The sequence below is a fragment of the Cherax quadricarinatus genome, chromosome 8 (genome assembly GCF_038502225.1).
Source record: "Cherax quadricarinatus isolate ZL_2023a chromosome 8, ASM3850222v1, whole genome shotgun sequence".
Classification (NCBI taxonomy): domain Eukaryota; kingdom Metazoa; phylum Arthropoda; class Malacostraca; order Decapoda; family Parastacidae; genus Cherax; species Cherax quadricarinatus.
The window spans coordinates 13126945-13145802 of record NC_091299.1 but is presented as its reverse complement, the minus strand read 5'-3'; the positions used below and the strand labels follow the sequence as shown (position 1 = coordinate 13145802).

Below are 18858 nucleotides of genomic sequence, written 5' to 3'. Positions count from 1 at the left end.
GTGTGTTAGTTAGTTACCATTTTGTCCTAGGCACATGTCGATTAGACACTAGGCCAGGTTATGTATGTGTGTGTGTGTGTGTGTGTGTGTGTGTGTGTGTGTGTGTGTGTGTGTGTGTGTGTGTGTGTGTGTGTGGAGTAAATGAGACTGGGACAGGGACAGGACGAAGAGAGGAAGAAAGAAGACAGTGGAGTAGTGGTAGAGGTAATGTTGGTAGTAGTAGTGAGTAGGGGGAGAAGTGGTAGTGACACAAGAGAAAGGGGAGTGAAACGATGCAATAATAGTAGTAGTGATGCTGCTGCTGCCACTGCCACCCATTTGTGCCACTACCAACATTACCACTACTCTCAATTTCCTTCTTCCTCTCTTTGTCCCCGCTTGTTTCCCTATTCTTTATATACTGGCTTTCTTAACTTTGTGTGTTAGTGTGACTTGTCAATGATCCAAGTTTGACCAAAATGTAAGTTTTTTTTCCTATGTGCGGGTTTTAACCCTTTCAGGGTCCCCGGGCCCTCTCCCAGACTTGTTCTCAGGGTCGCCCAAATTTCAAAAAAAAAAAATTTATTTTTTCTTACGAAAAGATAGAGAATCTTTTCCCGATCATAATGACACCAAAAGTATGAAATTTGATGGAAAACTTACGGAATTATGCTCTCGCAAAGTTAGAGGTCTCGACAATGTTTACACTTCGGCGATTTTGCCCACTTTGAGCCCTATTTTCGGCCAATTCCAATGTACTAGTCAACAAAAATCATAACTATTCCGCTAAAACTCCATTTTTTTCTATCGAATGAGTACAAGAAACCACCCATTTACCGATTTCAACTATCCAATACAGTGGTCAGAATTTAGCAATTTTGCCATTTTCACACAAATTTCAAAAGATGCCAATTTCCAAATAGGGTCCAGAATAAACAAGAAAGACATTCCTGGCACTAAAATAACATTTCCTCTGTTCATTAGTCACGTCCCCAAGCCCCTCTTAAATTCTTTTGCTTTCCACTTTGAATTTTTATTCTCACAAAAAATAGAAGATTTACTGTTATGCAGACTACTGCATTAGTGTAGAAATGGTAAGAATAATACTGGTGCACTTGTGAAAGAGTATTAGACTAAGTATTGGATACTTAGCATGATTTGTTTACTTTTGAACTTTGGTAAAAATCAAAAATTTCTGCTACTCTGAGCTCAATTCCAAGGTACTTTTCATTGTAAAACCAGTCAAAATCATCTCAATTTCTGTAATATGTCTTCCATTCTATAAAATGAGACCAGGAAAACGAGAATACAACAATAAATACCATACGAAAATACAGTGCAAAGTCGCTATTTTAATCCAAAAGCACGGTCAAAGTTTTTTTTTCTCATTACGCGCTGTGCTGCAGGATTTTTTTTTATACTGCACACACTGATCACAGACCCATTCTTTCATATGTAGACCTACCAGCTTTCTCTCACTAGATTTGAGGGCGCTAGAATTTAGGCGTACTAGTACGTCAAAAACCCTGGTGGGCAAGCCGTACTAGTACATCCGAAACCCTGAAAGGGTTAACAACCCTCCTTTACAGTGCCAGCACTGTACCTACCATCTTCAGGAATCAAGTCTGGCCTGCAGGTTTTCCTGAATCCCTTCATAAATGTTACCTTGCTTACACTCCAACAGCACATCAAGTCTTAAAAGCCATTTGTCTCCATTTGCTCCTATCTAACACACTCACGCATGCTTGCTGGAAGTCCAAGCCCCTCGCACACAAAACCTCCTTTACCTCCAACCTTTCCTAGGCTGACCCCTACCCTGCCTTCCCTCCACTACAGATTTATACACTGTCGAAATCATTCTATTTTGGCATTACCTTTAATATTTTAAATGTGAGGATATACTTTGGTAACAAAAGACTTACCTTCAGGTAGACAAGCATACTTGTCTGTCCACATCTCAGCCTGATAATGAGGCCATAATGCATCACTCATGCAAGGCTCTTGTCATGCCATTGCATATATATATCAGAAGTTGCAAATTAGCTCCTTCTCAACCTTTTATGCTTTACAGTATTTATCCAGTATTAGGCACATTTTTATACAATTATATTCAGTAGACTGTTATATTACACGGTTTTATATGGCACGTTTTTGGTTACTACACTATTGAAAAATTGCTGCGCAATTTTATGCAACACTCCGTAAAATTAACTTGACATGGTTCGGTTTACAGGAGGGGAAAAAAATTTGTGGCGTCACCCACAGGATACTTGTGATAAGGAAGGCCTGAAAAAGTGTGTTTGGCACTGGCTTGTTCCACAACTTTAAGTTGCATAATAAGATAAACAATATTAAGTTTTCTGGTGAAAGTGCTTCAGCTGATCATACAGCAGCAAGTTATTTCCCTGCTGAATTGAAGGAAATTTTTTCTGAGGGTGGCTATGAGCCACATCAAGTGTTTAATGCTGATGAGACAAGTGTTTTTTGGAAGAAAATGCCAACAAGAATTTAAATCAGTCAGGAAGAGAAAAGTGCACTGGGCTTTAAGACAGCAAAGGATCGCTTCAATTTTCTCCTTTGTAGTAATGCATCAGGTTATTTCAAGTGTAAACCCATGGTTATTTACAGTTCAAAGAATCCTCGTGCTTTGAAAGGTGTAGATAAAAATACCTTACCAGTAATTTGGAGGTCAAACCAGTCAGCATGGATGACAAAAAATATTTATTGACTGGTTTAAGCATTACTTTATTCCTGAAATCAAGGTTTACCTGTACAGCAAGAACCTTGCATTCAAGGCTCTCTTCATTCTTGATAATTCCTGTACTCATCCACACGCTTTGCTGGATGTGACCCCAAATGTAAAAGTTGTATTTTTACCTCCAGATACAGCATCTTTAATACAACCAGTGGATTGGGTAGTTATGTTATTCAAGTGTAACTACACAAAAAAGTTGTGAAAAAACTAGTTGCTTCAATGGACTCTGATTCCAGCCTGGCAGTACCAAGTTTCTGGAATAAATTTAACATTGCAGATGCCATCAGCTATGCTAGAAGGAAGTGCCCCAATCAACATTAAATGCAGACTAGGGAAAGTTATGGCCTTCTGTAGTTAATTCTTTCACTGTTTTTTCCTTGCTGGAGAGTCAGGTTCAGGAAATTGCTCGGCTGGTATGGAGATAACTGGGCGATGGTTTTGAAGATATGAATGAAGATGTGAATGAGCTCTTTGATGATGGTGATGAAGACGAAGACAGGAGTCCAGAGGAAATGTTGGCAGAGTTCGATGCACAGATACAAGGAAGCCACATAATAGAATAAGATGAAGAACCTGAAGAAAAACAGTCAACATTGCAGCAGTTACATGAGCAGTTCCATATTATTGGTAAAGTTGCAGACATTTTACTGAAAAGGACCCTGGCAAATCTAGAAGCAGTGCTTTGAAACTGGGTCTAGACCAGCTGATGATGCCTTACCTTCAGCTGTATAATGTACCGCAGGGTAAAAGAGCCCGGAGATCTATTGCAGAATTTATGCACACTCCAATACAACTGTCAACTTTAGTACCAGAACCTTTACCATCCACCAACAGCCAAATGCCTCAGCCCAGTAGGGCTAAACCATGCATCTCCACTCTCATCACAATCATCCACAAACACCAGCACCCATAATTTAAAGTAAGAAATACTGTTATTTTCATTTCATTTGTAGTCTTAAGCAGTAAAAACATAATATATCATTACAATGAACTGCAATTACATATTCACTTTTATTTTTGTAAGATCTGTTGGTCTAAAAAAAAGTTGTTTGGCTTTTTGGGGGCTCCCAGGAATGTAGCCTTATTTTTCCTGCAAGTTCTTCAGTTTATCTAACATGGTTTTACCTAACACAGCACTATCAAGAATGTAACTACCATGTAATATAATGGTCTACTATATTAACTAATAATGTACTGTGACATCATGATACTTATAGTGGGTTCACATACATAATTTTTGAGCATTACACAATCTCAGCATTTCTGTACTGCTGCTTCTGAGATTTCGTTTGGCACCATATTTTGTGGGGGTTGTTTCCACCATGCTTTTTTTGGGATGATTTTTAGTATTCAAGAATTCAAGAACATTGGTTTTATATAATAAAAAGAAATAAGCAAGAGCATCCTCTTTTTAAATATATATCCAAGTCATCATGGATGTTGTCTTTTGTCCTAAGGTATCTATCATGGAATTTATTACCATTTTGACATTGAGGGATTAATTCTTTGTATGGCTTTAACATAATTGTAGATATAAATTTAATTCTAATGTCTGTCCATTCCACATTTTCATACAAAATTAAATTTACCTCCAAATTGTGAATGGTTTGATCCATTAATTTTGAAATTCAAGTCATAAATTTCAACCAGGTTTGTCTCTACATGGTGGTCCGGTGAGCTTTGTATTTTATATATATTCTTTTTGTTCATAAGCAGATATGGTGTAAATTTAAAACCCATGTGTGTTCAATGAACAAGTTTTTTAAAAAAATTATGTATTTTCAAAACTTATTACATGTATTTTGTTGCTAGCTTATTCTCTACCATTGAGCAAATTAATGGGTTTAAATTTCATGTTTGGAAAAGCTTAAGAGATAGGTATGTACAAATGATAACTAGAGAAACTGGTGAAATATAGAATCCAACTTTAATTTGCACTTGTAAAAATAAAACTTTTATCAGATATCAGATGTGCATGATGGCGTAATTACAAGCTTCGGTATTTAAAACATCCCGCTTGTGTTTACATTGCCTTTTTTTTTTTTTAATACCTTCTTAAATTGATCCTTATTTTCTCAATATTAAAAAGGTACTGGTGAGTTGTATAGCATTAAGATTTAGTTTGTACTATTTATGAAGAATCTTGCATGGTATGATAGGAAAAGTATTTAATTCTAAACATTTATATAATCTTTTCTACTAAAAAAAGGTATTATATTCATTAAAAAATTAATTGATGTATGGTTTGAAGTGAGAGGATTATCTTGGTGAATTTGCAGGAAGCAAGAGATGTTCAACCAGAATAAAGGCAATTCATCTTCTACCAACCCCTTCAGGTAGCTGAATACAAACTGAGAAGTCTCCTTATGAGCTTTTAGACTTTCTGCTCGTGGGCTGGCATTGATATTTTTTCCTTTAATTTAATTTGATTGTATTTATTTAACTCCTGTTTGTTTCTCCATTAAAGGCAATGACAGTGCTTGCAGACACCCCACCCATATGCATTTGGGTGGGGTAGCCTGAGAGATTTTTATAGTATCAACTAGTACATGATACACATTTTGTGATACCCATGGTAACTGTTTGATGTAAAAATACTAGAATTCCTGTTTTTATATAATTGTGGGAGAGGAAGTTGTCTATGCAACTATTATCTACAGTATTAAACTACATTTAATGATTTTTTTTTAAAATGCTCTAATGAAAAATACCAGGAGGGTGGGTATCGTACAGGGTTATATCAGGTGATCTTCATGGATTTAAAGAATTATTGGGGTAATACAAGGCAAACTGGATCAGTTATAAAATAGATCCAAAAATTAATTTGAGTATCCAACAAATTAGAGAACTGTCACATACTGCAAGTTAAATTTTATAATCAGTGAATGTGTTAGTTGCTACTTTTGGTACTGCATTTTTATGCTTGTGTTGCTAATCTCATGGAAGGTCATGCAGGGGATAGTAATCCTTGAATGCTTCTCCATGAATGAGACTCAAAATATGTTTTTAGGACAGCAATGAATATTCTGTACACTCCTGTTTGAGCTGGAAGTAAACTGATGTGTAATTCTTAACCATGGGCCTAGTACTAAACCTTAAACTACCCAGTGACTTAGAGAGCATAGATACAGTGCCTGAATGAGCACCCAGGTCAAATGTCAACAGAAAAACCATAGTAGGACTTAAAAATGTCCGGAGGTTTAAATGAGTAATAAATGTACTTCCATATAAATTATGAAGATGCAAATACCAACTCTCCAGGCCCACTAGAGGCTTAGGTGGGTTAAGGTTATTTAATAGAACATCTTCAATTCTGGCCATGGTTGACTCAAACTCAAGAAAATGCCTTTCTGGTGCACTGCACAGGCTACACCAAATGATCATTAAACTTGTAGTGCACCCATCCTTGCCTTTGATGTATGGATGAGGAATTGGTACAAGCAACGGAAATTGACATTTAAAATGAAAATACTGCAGTGTTGGAATTCTAGTGGTAAGAGATCCAGAACAAAGAAAGAGCTTGTGGTTATAAAATCATACAATCCACCCTTTAACATCACATGGGAGAGAAGAATTTGACAGGATAAATGAGTAACTTGTAACATACAGGAGACTAATGTAAGGATACTGAAAATGCACAAATAGTTATAATGGGTTTCATCCATAAAGCCATAGAATAGTTATCCTATGAGGTTGAATTGGCTAACAAATAATCCACCAAATTAATAAATGTAATGACCAGCTTCTTTTTGCGCCACCACATCAGAGTTCTCAAAATAACACAATCACACTTTCCAAGTGGGTTTAGATAGTTTGTCTAGAATTTTTTTTTTTTCCAATAAATTCAAGATCTAGTGTTGTTGGTGTATTGCCATTGCTAATGCACATCACTTAAAGTGATGTGTATATTTTGAAATACGTAGTTATTTTGAAATAGTTTGTCATCAGAGAGGACTTTCAGGAAGACAAGGAGAAATGTATGCAAGAACAACTACCGTTGATTATAGTAAAGGAGAGTACTATGTACAAAACTAAGACATTTAAATAACTAGGAACATTTTAAAATTCTAAATATATACTCGCTGGAGTGGAGGAGAGAGATGCACGATATATACCTGGAAAATACTTGAGGGTCTTGTCCCAAATTTTCACACTGCCATAACATTCTAGAGTGGGAGAAATGGGAGGAAGTGCAAAATAAACTCAGTGAAAAGCAGGGGCATCATGGGCACAATAAGAGAACATTGTATCAACATCTGTGGCCACAGACTATTCAACATCTTACCAGAAGGTATCAAACACTACTGGGACAAACTCACTACCATTATAGTATGCTCCTCACTTATGGATGAATTAATTTAACGATGTGGTATCAGGAATGGAACTCTGTCATTAAGTGAGGAGAGACAGTATTCCTCTTAATAAATTCTATCGATTAGGTACAAGACACCGCCCATTTATCTATTTCAACTACAGTCTCTCATCACTTACCAACAGAGTTCCATTCCTAGAACCACATCAATAAACGAATTCATCGCTAATTGAGGAACCACCCCTTACTGATACTTCAAAAATGTCACCACCCAAAATTAAAACATTCAGTTTTATGTTTGCTGTGAAAATTCTTTCAATTCCTTTATTATTAATGGTAATACAACATGAAATAGGTCAGTAACTTCTGAGATATTCCAGAAAACACACGCATAGGTGATTTTTTTTTTTTTATAGAAAATTTTACTTTTTTTCAGTCTTTGCATAGGTTAAATTTCGGTTCTTCGCTTTCTTGTCAATTGCCCAGTTTACCAGTGAACCCGCAAGATTTACCTCCAACAATGCTGCCTCCCTACCACTCTTGCTTTATATTCCCTTCCTGCAGATGGCCCTGCCTTTGACTTACAATCACTTTCTGATTTTTTTGTCAGCAACTGTTTTACTATACGAACTTTGACACAGCCCTTAGCGTCCCTTCCAACCCTTTTCTCTCCTCACCTCTGACTCCCTCTCCACTTAGCTGTTTATAGCCTCAGCTCTTTTCTGCCCTGCAGTGCTCTATGACCCTTGTTGGTTTAGCGCTTTCTTTGATTATAATAATAATCCTGCAGTTACCCTTCAGGCGCATAACGTTTTCTGTAATAGTCGCTGTCACTTTATTTTTATCCCTCCCCTGCTCCCCACCCTTCAATACCTCTCCATATGTCAGTTTTTTCTCCATGGGGAAGTGGAACAGAATTCTTCTTCCTTAAACCATGCGTGTCGTAAGATGTGACTAAAATGCCAGGAGCAAGGGGCTAGTAACCCTTCTCCTGTATACATTACTAGAGTTAAAAAGAGAAACATTGATTTTTCTTTTTGGGCCACCCTGCTTCGGTGGGATATGGCCGGTTTGTTGAAAGAAAAAAGGAAGATGTCATTTCTTATTAATTTGAGTGTCCTTATCATGCTTCTATGTTATTTGTTATACCTGATATGTTTTGGAATGACTGTGATAGGTAGATAACCTTTATTGATAGTAATACAGCCTGTTAAAATACAGGCTCTCCTCACTTAACGACGGAGTTCAGCTCCTGAGATCACGTCGTTAAACGAATTCATTGCTAAGTGAGGATCATACTATAATGGTAGTGAGTTTGTGTCAACCATCTTTGATATTGTTTTGTCACCTTTGCACCTTTTATAACATTTCTGGTATATTTTTAAATGTTTATACAGTTGTGTAGTGTACGGTGGAACCTTGACTTAGGAGTTTAATCCGTTCTGTGACCTAGCTCGTAACTCGATTTGCTCGTACAGTGGACCCTCAGTTAACGATTTTAATTCGTTCCAGAGAGCTTGTCCTTAACCGATTTTATCATTATCCGATTTAATTTTCCACTTAAATAATGAAAATCCAATTAATCCGTTCCAAACACCCAGAAGTATTAAAAATTTTTTATTTTAATATGAAATATACATTTTCCTACACGGAAAACAGTGAGACATGAAGAATATATACTGTACATAAAAATAAATACACGACACCTGTATTGAAGATTTATTGATGAGTGATGAGATGGGAGGAGGGGATATGGTGTATTATTGTTTGGAAGGGGAATTCCCTTCCATAAGGACTTTAGGTAGCAAGTCCTTTTCCGGGGTTTCTTCCCATCTTTGTTTTTTAATGCCACTGGGAACAACTTGACAGTCACTGGACCTCTGTCACACCAAAAACATGTCCATAGAGCTCTTTTTCTGGCGTGTCTTCAAGATTTCCCTAAAATGGGACACAACATTGTCATTGTGAAAGTCACCAGCATGGCTTGCAACAGCTATGTCAGGGAAATGTTCATCCATAAAGGCTTGCACCTTTGTCCACATTGTATAAATGTCCTTAATCGTTGAAGAAGGCAACTTCCTCCATCTCTCTCCCTCCCTCCTCTGAAGCAGTTTCCTCAGTTTTGGCCTCTTGCTGTTGCAGATGCTCTTGCAGCTCATCAGTGGTTAGCTCTTCATCATCGTCCTCCACCAACTCTTCCACATCCTCGCCACTAACCTCCAACCCCATGGACTTTCCCAATGACACAATAGATTTCACAACTGGTATAGGCTCCTCAGGGTTAGCCCCAAACTCTGCAAAATCCCTCTTGTACACATTCTGGCCACAATTTTCTCCAAGCAGAGTTCAAAGTCCTGCAAGTCACTCCCTCCCAAGCCTTACCTATAAGGTTTATGCAATGAGGATGCTGAACTGAACTTTCCAGAACTCTCTTAGGGTCAATTCAGTGTCTGAGGTGAGGTCACTTCAAACCACTTTTGAAACACCGCTTTGGTGTACAGTTTTTTGAAATTTGAAATGACCTGTTGGTCCATGGGCTGGAGGAGATGAGTGGTGTTTGGAGGCACAAGTTTCACTTTTATGAAACTCAACTTCCCCATAATTCGCTCTTGTAAGTCTAGAGGATGACCAGGAGCATTGTCTAATACCAGGAGGCACTTGAGTTCCAATTTATTTTCCAGGAGGTATTTTTTCACACTGGGGCCAAACATGTGATAGAACCAATTGTGGAAAACGTCCCTAGTGTCCCATGCCTTATTGTTTGCCCTCCACATCACACACAGAATAGCCTTGATGACACTGTTTTTCTTGAACACACTGGGAGTTTCAGAGTGATACACGAGTAAAGACGTCACTTTGCAATCCCGACTAGCATTACCACAAAACACGAGAATTAGCCTGTCTTTCATAGGCTTGTGTCCTGGGAGTGCCTTTTCCTCTTGAGTAATGTAGGTCCTACAGGCCTGTTTCATCACAATTGAACACTTGCTGGGGTTTTAATTTTTCAGCCTCTATGTACCCCTTAAAGTCCTGCACATATTTTTCAGCCACTTGTTGGTCACAACTGGCAGCCTTATCACACTGTATGCCACTACAATTCTTAAATCTCTCAAACCAACCTTTGCTGGTCTTAAATTCACTAACATCAGCACTAGTTCCAGACATTTTCTTAATTAGATCTTCATGCAACTGCCTTGCCTTTTCACATACGATTGACCGTGAAACACACTTTCCTGATAATTGTTTGTCGTTGATCCATACTGATAAGTCTCTCCAAATCTTCGAGTATTTGTGATCTCTGTTTTGTAAGCACATTTGCACCTTTTGCAACGACAGCTTCCTTGATTGCCTTTCTGTTGGCCAAGATAGTAGTGATGGTTGATTGGGGTCTGTTATACAACCTGGCCAGCTCAGAAGCACACACTCCACTTTCGTACTTTGCGATTATCTCTTTCTTCAATTCAATAGTATTTCTCCCCCATTTTACCACAGGGTTGGCACTAGAAGCTTTCTTTGGTGACTTATTTATCAGTTACAAGCACTAAAAACACTGGAATAATACAAAATGTATTGCATGTACATGTGGAATTGTCCGCCCTAGCTTGTAAACAATGACACACTGGCTGTACATAGTGGCTGGGCAGCCGTGGGTGGCCCAGGCCGCGTAGACACGTTCTGGACGAATGTCCTTAACCAAGTTTTTCATTGTTAGCCTATCCAATATTTTGATGCAGAAATGCATCGGTATCCAATTTTATTGCTATCCGATGGCATCTTTAACTGAGGGTCCACCATATATCAAATCAGTTTTCCTCATTTAAATTAATTGAAATGCCATTAATCCGTTCCTGCTCTCTGGAGGCAAGATAAAATACTTGAATATGACGCTAATATCAGCTGTATGGCTTATTTATCTATCACAATTCATCTAATATGACATAATAAACAATATAATTAACACAAATATGATACAATGGACCCTCCCTTTTCGTTGGGCTCTGTTTTCATGAATTTCAGTTGTTGCCGACTTTTTTTCTTAAAAATGTTGACTCGGTTTTCGTTACTCTTCTCTGTTCTCATTGGTGGTACAGTACCTGAGTGCCATGCACACACTAAACCTCCCTCACAACGCATTTTGAGGCAGTGTCACTTTGTTTCTCGGTGAGTGAACATTATCCTGCGAGGCCATAGGAAGCATTTCATAATAGTTCGTTGTTTTTTACACTTGTTTAGTCTGTGATTGCTAAATAAGCCACCATGGGCCCAAAGAAGGCTGCTAGTGCCAGCCCATTGATAAAGAAGGTGAGAAACACAATAGAATTCAAGAAAAAACTTGTAGCAAAGTACCAAAGTAAAGGAGGAAGAGAAGGGGAGAATGTACCTTCTTCAGTGATTCTACGATATGTATGATACGCAAGCAGCAGGAGTCGATAAAGGCTATAGCATCAGCCAGCGATAAAGTGTAGCATTAACAGTGTAGCAAGTAAGTTAAGCGATTAAGCGATAGAGAAAGATGAAACAAAACTAACTCCTCCAGTGTTATTGGAGGTATATAGGGCCACTGACAAACATACGCCTCCCTGCCTATCTTCCACCACCCTAAACCACTGCCAGCATTTCCGAGGTACAGTAAGTGTAAATATTTCATATTTATAAATTATGTACATTGTGTGAATAGTGTTGGTGGCTTCTGCTGCCACCTCCACTACCACTAATGTGTACGGCTTATGCTCTCAGTAGCCCTTATAAACCCAACACCACCACCATCATCACCACTTACTCCTCGCATATGTAATCACATATTTTATTTATTCTAGAGTATATGCTATTATGTTTCTATGCTATTAATACAGGTAGCCCTCCATATTTTCAAGTTCCACTTTCGTGAGCTTCGAACATTCGCGAATGCCCAGCTGCTCAATCATGTTTATGCTTCCCGCCGTGTCCCTACTACCCTCCCTCTTACCCTGAGTGTCACTCAATACTTGAAGAAATTCACCATCACTGACTGCCTCTCAATAGTGAATGAGAGTGTCAAGGATTTGCACCCTCAGACAATGAAGGGTTGTTGGAGACCTTTGTGGCCAGTGTGTGTGTGTGTGTGTGTGTGTGTGTGTGTGTGTGTGTGTGTGTGTGTGTGTGTGTGATTTTGTTGGATTTTGTCCTCAGGATGAGGTTAAAGCCACGAGGAAGACTGAAGCTAGCATGTGTAGTTGGCGGTGAAAGGTTCGAGGACATGCAGGATGGTGAGGTGAGAGAACTGGTTGAAGAACATGCACTGGGCCTAAATGATGAAGAGTTGTTGGAGATTGTGCAGACAGAGAATGAGGATGAAGAAGAGGAGAATGTTGCTAGGCCAATCAACCTCAAGCCCTGACCCTAGAGAAACTAGAGCAAGTGATGAGAATGACAGCACAGCTCAATTTTTTTACTACAGAAACCCATCTATGTTTAGGGCTTTGAAGGTGATGAACGACATTAATAGGAGCATAATTTCCTACAAAACTCTGTAGATATGAAGAAGACACGGTTTCAGTTGCCTATCACAATGTTCTTCACAGGGAAGCCTGCCACTACTACTATTGCTAACTCTGACTCAAGCGATGTCGATGATCCACTGCCTATTATCGGCAGTGACACTGGCAGTGAAGAGTTAGAATCCACACACTAGACTCATCATGCCATGCGGTTACACTCCATGTACTGTAATCACCTCCATTCAGCTGTCATCAGTACCTGCATGGCTAACTATCATCACCATCCTCATTGTCATTGTCATCATCATCATCACAAGTTATCAGAGTTCATCTGCCTAACCTTAGAATTGATGAGTGTTTTGTTTGTTCATTATTTGTTATTAAACCATAACATGTATGTATATACATATATTAGTATGTACAGTGGACCCCCGGTTAACGATTTTAATCCGTGCAAGAGGGATAATTGTTATGCGAAATAATCGTTATGCGAATGAATTTTCCCCATAAGAAATAATGGAAATAAAATTAATCCGTGCAAGACGCCCAAAAGTATGAAAAAAATTTTTTTTTACCACATGAAATGTTAATTTTAATACACACAAACTGAAAAAGGCATGCACAATTACATGACACTTACTTTTATTGAAGATCTGGTGATGATTGATGGGATGGGAGGAGGGGAGAGCATTATCTTCTTACTGTTTAGAAGGGGAATCCCCTTCCATTACGACTTGAGGTAGCAAGTCCTTTTCCGGGGTTACTTCCCTTCTTCTTTTAATGCCACTAGGACCAGCTTGAGAGTCACTGGACCTCTGTCGCACAACAAATCTGTCCATAGAGCTCTGTACCTCCCGTTCCTTTACGATTTGTCTAAAATGGGCCACAACATTGTCATTGAAATAGTCACCAGCACGGCTTGCAACAGCTGTGTCAGGGTGATTTTCATCTATAAAGGTTTGCAGTTCAACCCACTGTGCACACATTTCCTTAATCTTTGAAGTAGGCACAATGGATTCCACAACTGGCATAGGCTTCTCAGGGTTAGCCCCAAACCCTTCAAAATCTTTCTTAATTTCCATACTAATTCTCACCCTTTTTACCACAGGGTTGGCACTAGAAGCTTTCTTGGGGCCCATGGTCACTTATTTTCCAGAAACAGCACCGAAAACACTGTAATAATACGAAATATTCCGAGTGTATGCTTGGATGTTACCGCGGAGGCTGGCTGGTAAACAATGGGACGGCCGGCACATGTGAGGCTGGCTGAGGGCACATTGGACGCGTCTCGGACGAAAATCGGTAAGCGGGTTTTTAATCGGTATGCGCGGCAAAAATTTTGCGATAAAAGTAATCGGTATGCGGAAAAATCGCTATGTGATGCCATCGTTATGCGGGGGTCCACTGTATTTTATGATGTTTTTATGTGTTTTATGATTGTTCATGGTTCAGTAGGTTAAGGGAGCAGTATTGTTAGGCTAAGTGAATGCTATTATTATATTTCCATACAATATATTTGTACACCAAACATTCGCAAATTTTCAACATTCACGAAGTTCTTGATCCCCTAACCCTTGCAAATGTGATGGGCCTCCTGTATTGTTTATTATGTTAGATGAATTGTGATAGATAAATAAGCTTTGGAATATAGTTATTCTTTATAATATGTATTTTTTGTTTATACTTTTGTGTGTCTGAAACAGATGAATTGGATTTACAGTAGACCCTCATTTTTCGTAAACCTCGAAAGTCATAATTTTTGGAAATCATGACTTTTTTTTCATCAAAACATTGACTTGCAAATTGTTGTTTGACTCGCAAATAATCGTTCATCTGGGACGTGTACACACAGCCCTGAGCCGCCTCACACTTCATTCCCAGTCAGTGTGCCACTGTTTATCAGTGAGGGAGGATGATCCCACGAGTTCATACGATACATTTCATAATACAGTGGACCCCCGGTATACAATATTAATCCGTTACTGAGAGCTCATTGTATGCCTAAATTATCGGAAGGTGAATTAATTTTCCCCATAAGAAATAATGGAAATCAAATTAATCCATGCAAGACACCCAAAAGTATGAAAAAAAAAAATTTTACCACATGAAATATTAAGTTTAATGCACACAAACTGAAGAAGACATGCACAGTTTGTAGTACTCTACTAACAATAGAATACATGACACTTACCTTTAATGAAGATCTGGTGATGATTGATGGGATGGGAGGAGGGGAGAGTGTCAAACTTATTGTTTAGAAGGGGAATCTCCTTCCATTAGGACTTGAGGTAGCAAGTCCTTTTCTGGGGTTACTTCCCTTCTTCTTTTAATGCCACTAGGACCAGCTTGAGAGTCAGTGGACTTCTGTCGCACAACATATCTGTCCATAGAGGCCTGTACCTCTCATTCCTTTATGACTTTTCTAAAGTGGTTCACAACATTGCCATTGTAATAGTCACCAGCACGGCTTGCAATAGCTGTGTGAGGATGATTGTCATCCATAAAGGTTTTCACCTTTGTCCACATTGTACACATTTCTTTAATCTGTGAAGTAGGCAACTTCTTCAATTTCTCTATCCCCTCCTCCGAAGCAGTTTCCCCAGGTCTGGCCTCTTTGCTGTTGAAGATGATCTAGCAGCTCATCAGTGGTTAGTTTGTCATTGTCCTCCTCCACCAACTCTTCCACATCCTCCCCACTAACCTCCAACCCCAAGGACTTCCCCAATGCCACAATGGATTCCTCAACTGGCGTAGGATTCCCAGGGTTAGCCTCAAACCCTTCAAAATCTCTTTTGTCTACACATTCTGGCCACAGTTTCTTCCAAGCAGAGCTCAAGGTCCTCTTAGTCACTCCCATCCAAGCCTTACTTACCTATAAGGTTTACACAATTGAGGATATTAAAGTGATCCTTCCAAAACTCTTTTAGAGTCAATCGAGTGTCTGTGGTCACTTCAAAGCACTTTTGAAACATAGCTTTTGTGTACGGTTTCTTGAAGTTGGAAATGACCTGCTGGTCCATGGGCTGCAGGAGAGGAGTGGTATTAGGAGGCAAAAACTTGACCTTAATGAAGCTCATGTCCCCAGAAAGTTGCTCTGCCAAGTCTGTAGGATGACCAGAGGCACTCTAACACCAGGAGGCACTTAAGGTCTAATTTCTTTTCAATTAGGTAATTTTTCACATTGGGGGCAAATGCATGGTATAACCAGTCATAGAAAAAGTTCCTAGTGACCCATGCCTTACTGTTTGCCCTCCACAGCACACACAAATTAGCCTTGAGGACATTCTTTTGCCTAAACGCTCTGGGAGTTTGAGTGATACACCAATAAAGGCTTCACTTTCCAATCACCACTAGCATTGGCACACATCAGAAGAGTAAGCCTGTCTTTCATAGGCTTATGTCCTGGGAGTGCCTTTTCCTCCTGAGTAATGTAGGTCCTGCTTGGCAATTTCTTCCAAAACAGGCCTGTTTTGTCGCAATTAAACACTTGTTCAGGTTTAAATTCTTCATTGTGTATGTAATCCTTGAATTCCTTCACATATTTTTCAGCTGCTCTTTGGTCCGAACTGGCAGCCTCACCATGCCTAATCACACTATGTATGCCACTACGATTCTTAAATCTTTCAAACCAACCTTTGCTGGCCTTAAATTCACTCACATTACCACTAGTTGCAGGCATTTTTTCAATTAAATCCTCATGCAACTTCCTAGCCTTTTCACATATGATCGCTTGAGAGATGCTGTCTCCTGCTATCTGTTTTTCATTTATTCACACCAATAACAGTCTCTCAACATCATCTAACACTTGCGATCTCTGTTTCGAAAACAAAGTTTTCGAAACACGCACACGACACACGCACTCCACTTTCGTACTTTGCAATTATCTCTTTCTTCATTTCAATAGTCATTAGCACCTTTTTTCTCAAAGGGTTGGCACTAGAAGCTTTCTTGGGGCCCATGGTTACTTATTTTGCAGAAACATGCACCAAAAACACTGTGATAATATAGAATGTACCGAATGTATGCTTAGATGCGAGCACACTGGCTGGCTTGTAAACACTGGCACGCACGGGGCAGTTCAGGCCACACGTGGACACATCCCGGACGAATCGCGTGTGGCAGGTTTTTTATCGAGTGGCGAGGCAAATTTTTTGTGTTAAAATGTATTGAATACCGGATTTAACGTATACCGATGCTGTCGGATGCCGGGGATCCACCGTATTCCATTCGTTTTAGTGCTTGCAACTGCTAAATAAGTCACCATGGCTCCAAAGAAAGCTTCTAGTGCCAGCCCTTTGGTACAGAATGTGAGAAACATATAATTTAAGAAAAAGTTTGTAGAAAAATACAAAAGTGGTTGTGGTAGTGGTAGCAGTTGTGATAGTGGTAGAGGGTGGTAGTGGTTGTGGTAGAGGGTGGTAGTGGTTGTGATAGTGGTAGAGGGTGGTAGTGGTTGTGATAGTGGTAGAGGGTGGTAGTGATGGTTGTAGAGGGCAGTAATAGTTGTGATGGTGGTAGAGGGTGCCTTTTTCAGTGATTCAGTGATTCTGCTAACTCCTCCAGTGTTTCTGGAGTTATATAGAGCTACAGAAAACACCGCCGCCCCAGCTGCAACCTTCACCACCATTATGGACGGCTTATGCTCTCAGTGGCCCTTATACACCCAACAACAAAAACAGAACATCCCTTGTGACATTCATAATGGCTTATTTTATTCATTCTAGAGTATATTCCATGTTTCTGTTATTAATATTGTTTATTATGCCATATTAGTTGAATTGTGATAGATAAATAAGCCATAGAGTTGATATTAGTGTCTTTTTCTACAACAATAAACTCGCCTCCCCTCTGCCCCGTCTGCCATACACCAGATATTAGTGTCTTTTTCTCCAACAATAAACTCGTCTCCCCTCCCTCTGCCCCGTCTGCCATACAGCAACAAGAGTCTTCAATAAAGATAAGTGTGATGTTAAATGTTCATTTGTACATTTTATTAATACATGTGTACTTTACGTTTATTTGGCTCGTAACTCGGATGCTGGCTCGTAAATCAGCATTCGCCCGAGTGGCGGCTGGTATCTCAAAAAACTCGTCCATTGTGACACAAGTAAGTCAAGGTTCCACTCTATACTGAAATAAACAGAATAGAGGAAATCAGCTCTAATATACATTATTTAGGTGTGAATACTGGGCAGAGAGGCTGTCGTAAGTCTGAGGCGTCGGTAAACGAGTATGTCGTATAGTGAGTACAGGCTGTAATGCAGTGGTACCTCGGGATATGAATTTATTTCATTCTAGAAGGCTGTTCAAGTGCCGATACTGAACGAATTTATTCCCATAAGGAATAATGTAAATTAGATTAATCCGTTTCAGACCCTCCAAAAATACACTTACAAAAGCACTTACATAAATACGCTTACTTAATTGTTCGAGTTTTGGGCTGTTCGTGTCCCAGGGTACCACTGTATTACCGGATGAGCGGCAGTCCTTTTTTTTTTTTTTTTTTTTTTTTTTCAAAATATTTTTCGGCACTGAGAGCAAGTTTGTAATCAGGGCTCTTGACAGTGAAAGGATTAAAAACCAATAGGAATTTGAGAAAATAGAAGGAATGGATGAAATTGGTGACAGGGACTACAGTGGACCCTCAGTTAATGATATTAATCCGTTCCAGAGAGCTTGTCCTTAACTGATTGTATCGTTGTCCAATTTAATTTTCCCCATAAGAAATAATGGAAATCCAATTAATCCGTTCCTGCTGTCAGGAGGCATGACAGAATAGTACTTCAATATGACGCTATTATCAACTCTGCGGCTTATTTATCTATCACAATTCATCTAATATGACATAAACAATATTAATAACATAGAAACATGATATATACTCTAGAATGAATAAAATGTGTCATAATGTATGAGAGGAGTAAGTGTTGGTGGTGGTGTTGAGTTTATAAGGGCCACTGAGAGAAGCTGTACATATTAGTGGTGGAGGAGGCTTCTGCCACCACCACTATCCACAAACAATATATGTACGTAATTTATAAATAATAGATATTTACATTTTTAATTTATAAATAAATATTTGCACTTACCTTGGAGGTGATGTTAGTTTAATTACATAGTTTGATGGAGTTTAGCAGATATGCAGGGAGTGTAACAGGCATGTAGGGAATGTAGCAGGGAGTATAGCAGGCATGCAGGGAGTGTAGCAGGCATGCAGGAAGTGTAGCAGGCATGCAGGAAGTGTAGCAGGCATGCAGGAAGTGTAGCAGGCATGCAGGAAGTGTAGCAGGCATGCAGGAAGTGTAGCAGGCATGCAGGAAGTGTAGCAGGCATGC

General features: G+C 39.2%; 1 protein-coding gene across 12 annotated transcripts in view; it reads left to right on the top strand.

Moving 5' to 3' along the window:
- The window catches only part of Csp (Cysteine string protein), a 338068-nt gene that overhangs the window by 246808 nt on the left and 72402 nt on the right, over nt 1–18858 (top strand). For 8 of the 12 annotated variants that reach the window (XM_070082897.1, XM_070082888.1, XM_070082893.1 and 5 more), the window contains one exon: nt 5014–5070. The exons of the other annotated variants lie outside the window; for them this stretch is intronic. In XM_070082897.1, coding sequence (XP_069938998.1) covers nt 5014–5070 — 57 coding nt within the window. The remainder of the gene's footprint in view (nt 1–5013; nt 5071–18858) is intronic. 12 annotated transcript variants of the gene reach the window in all.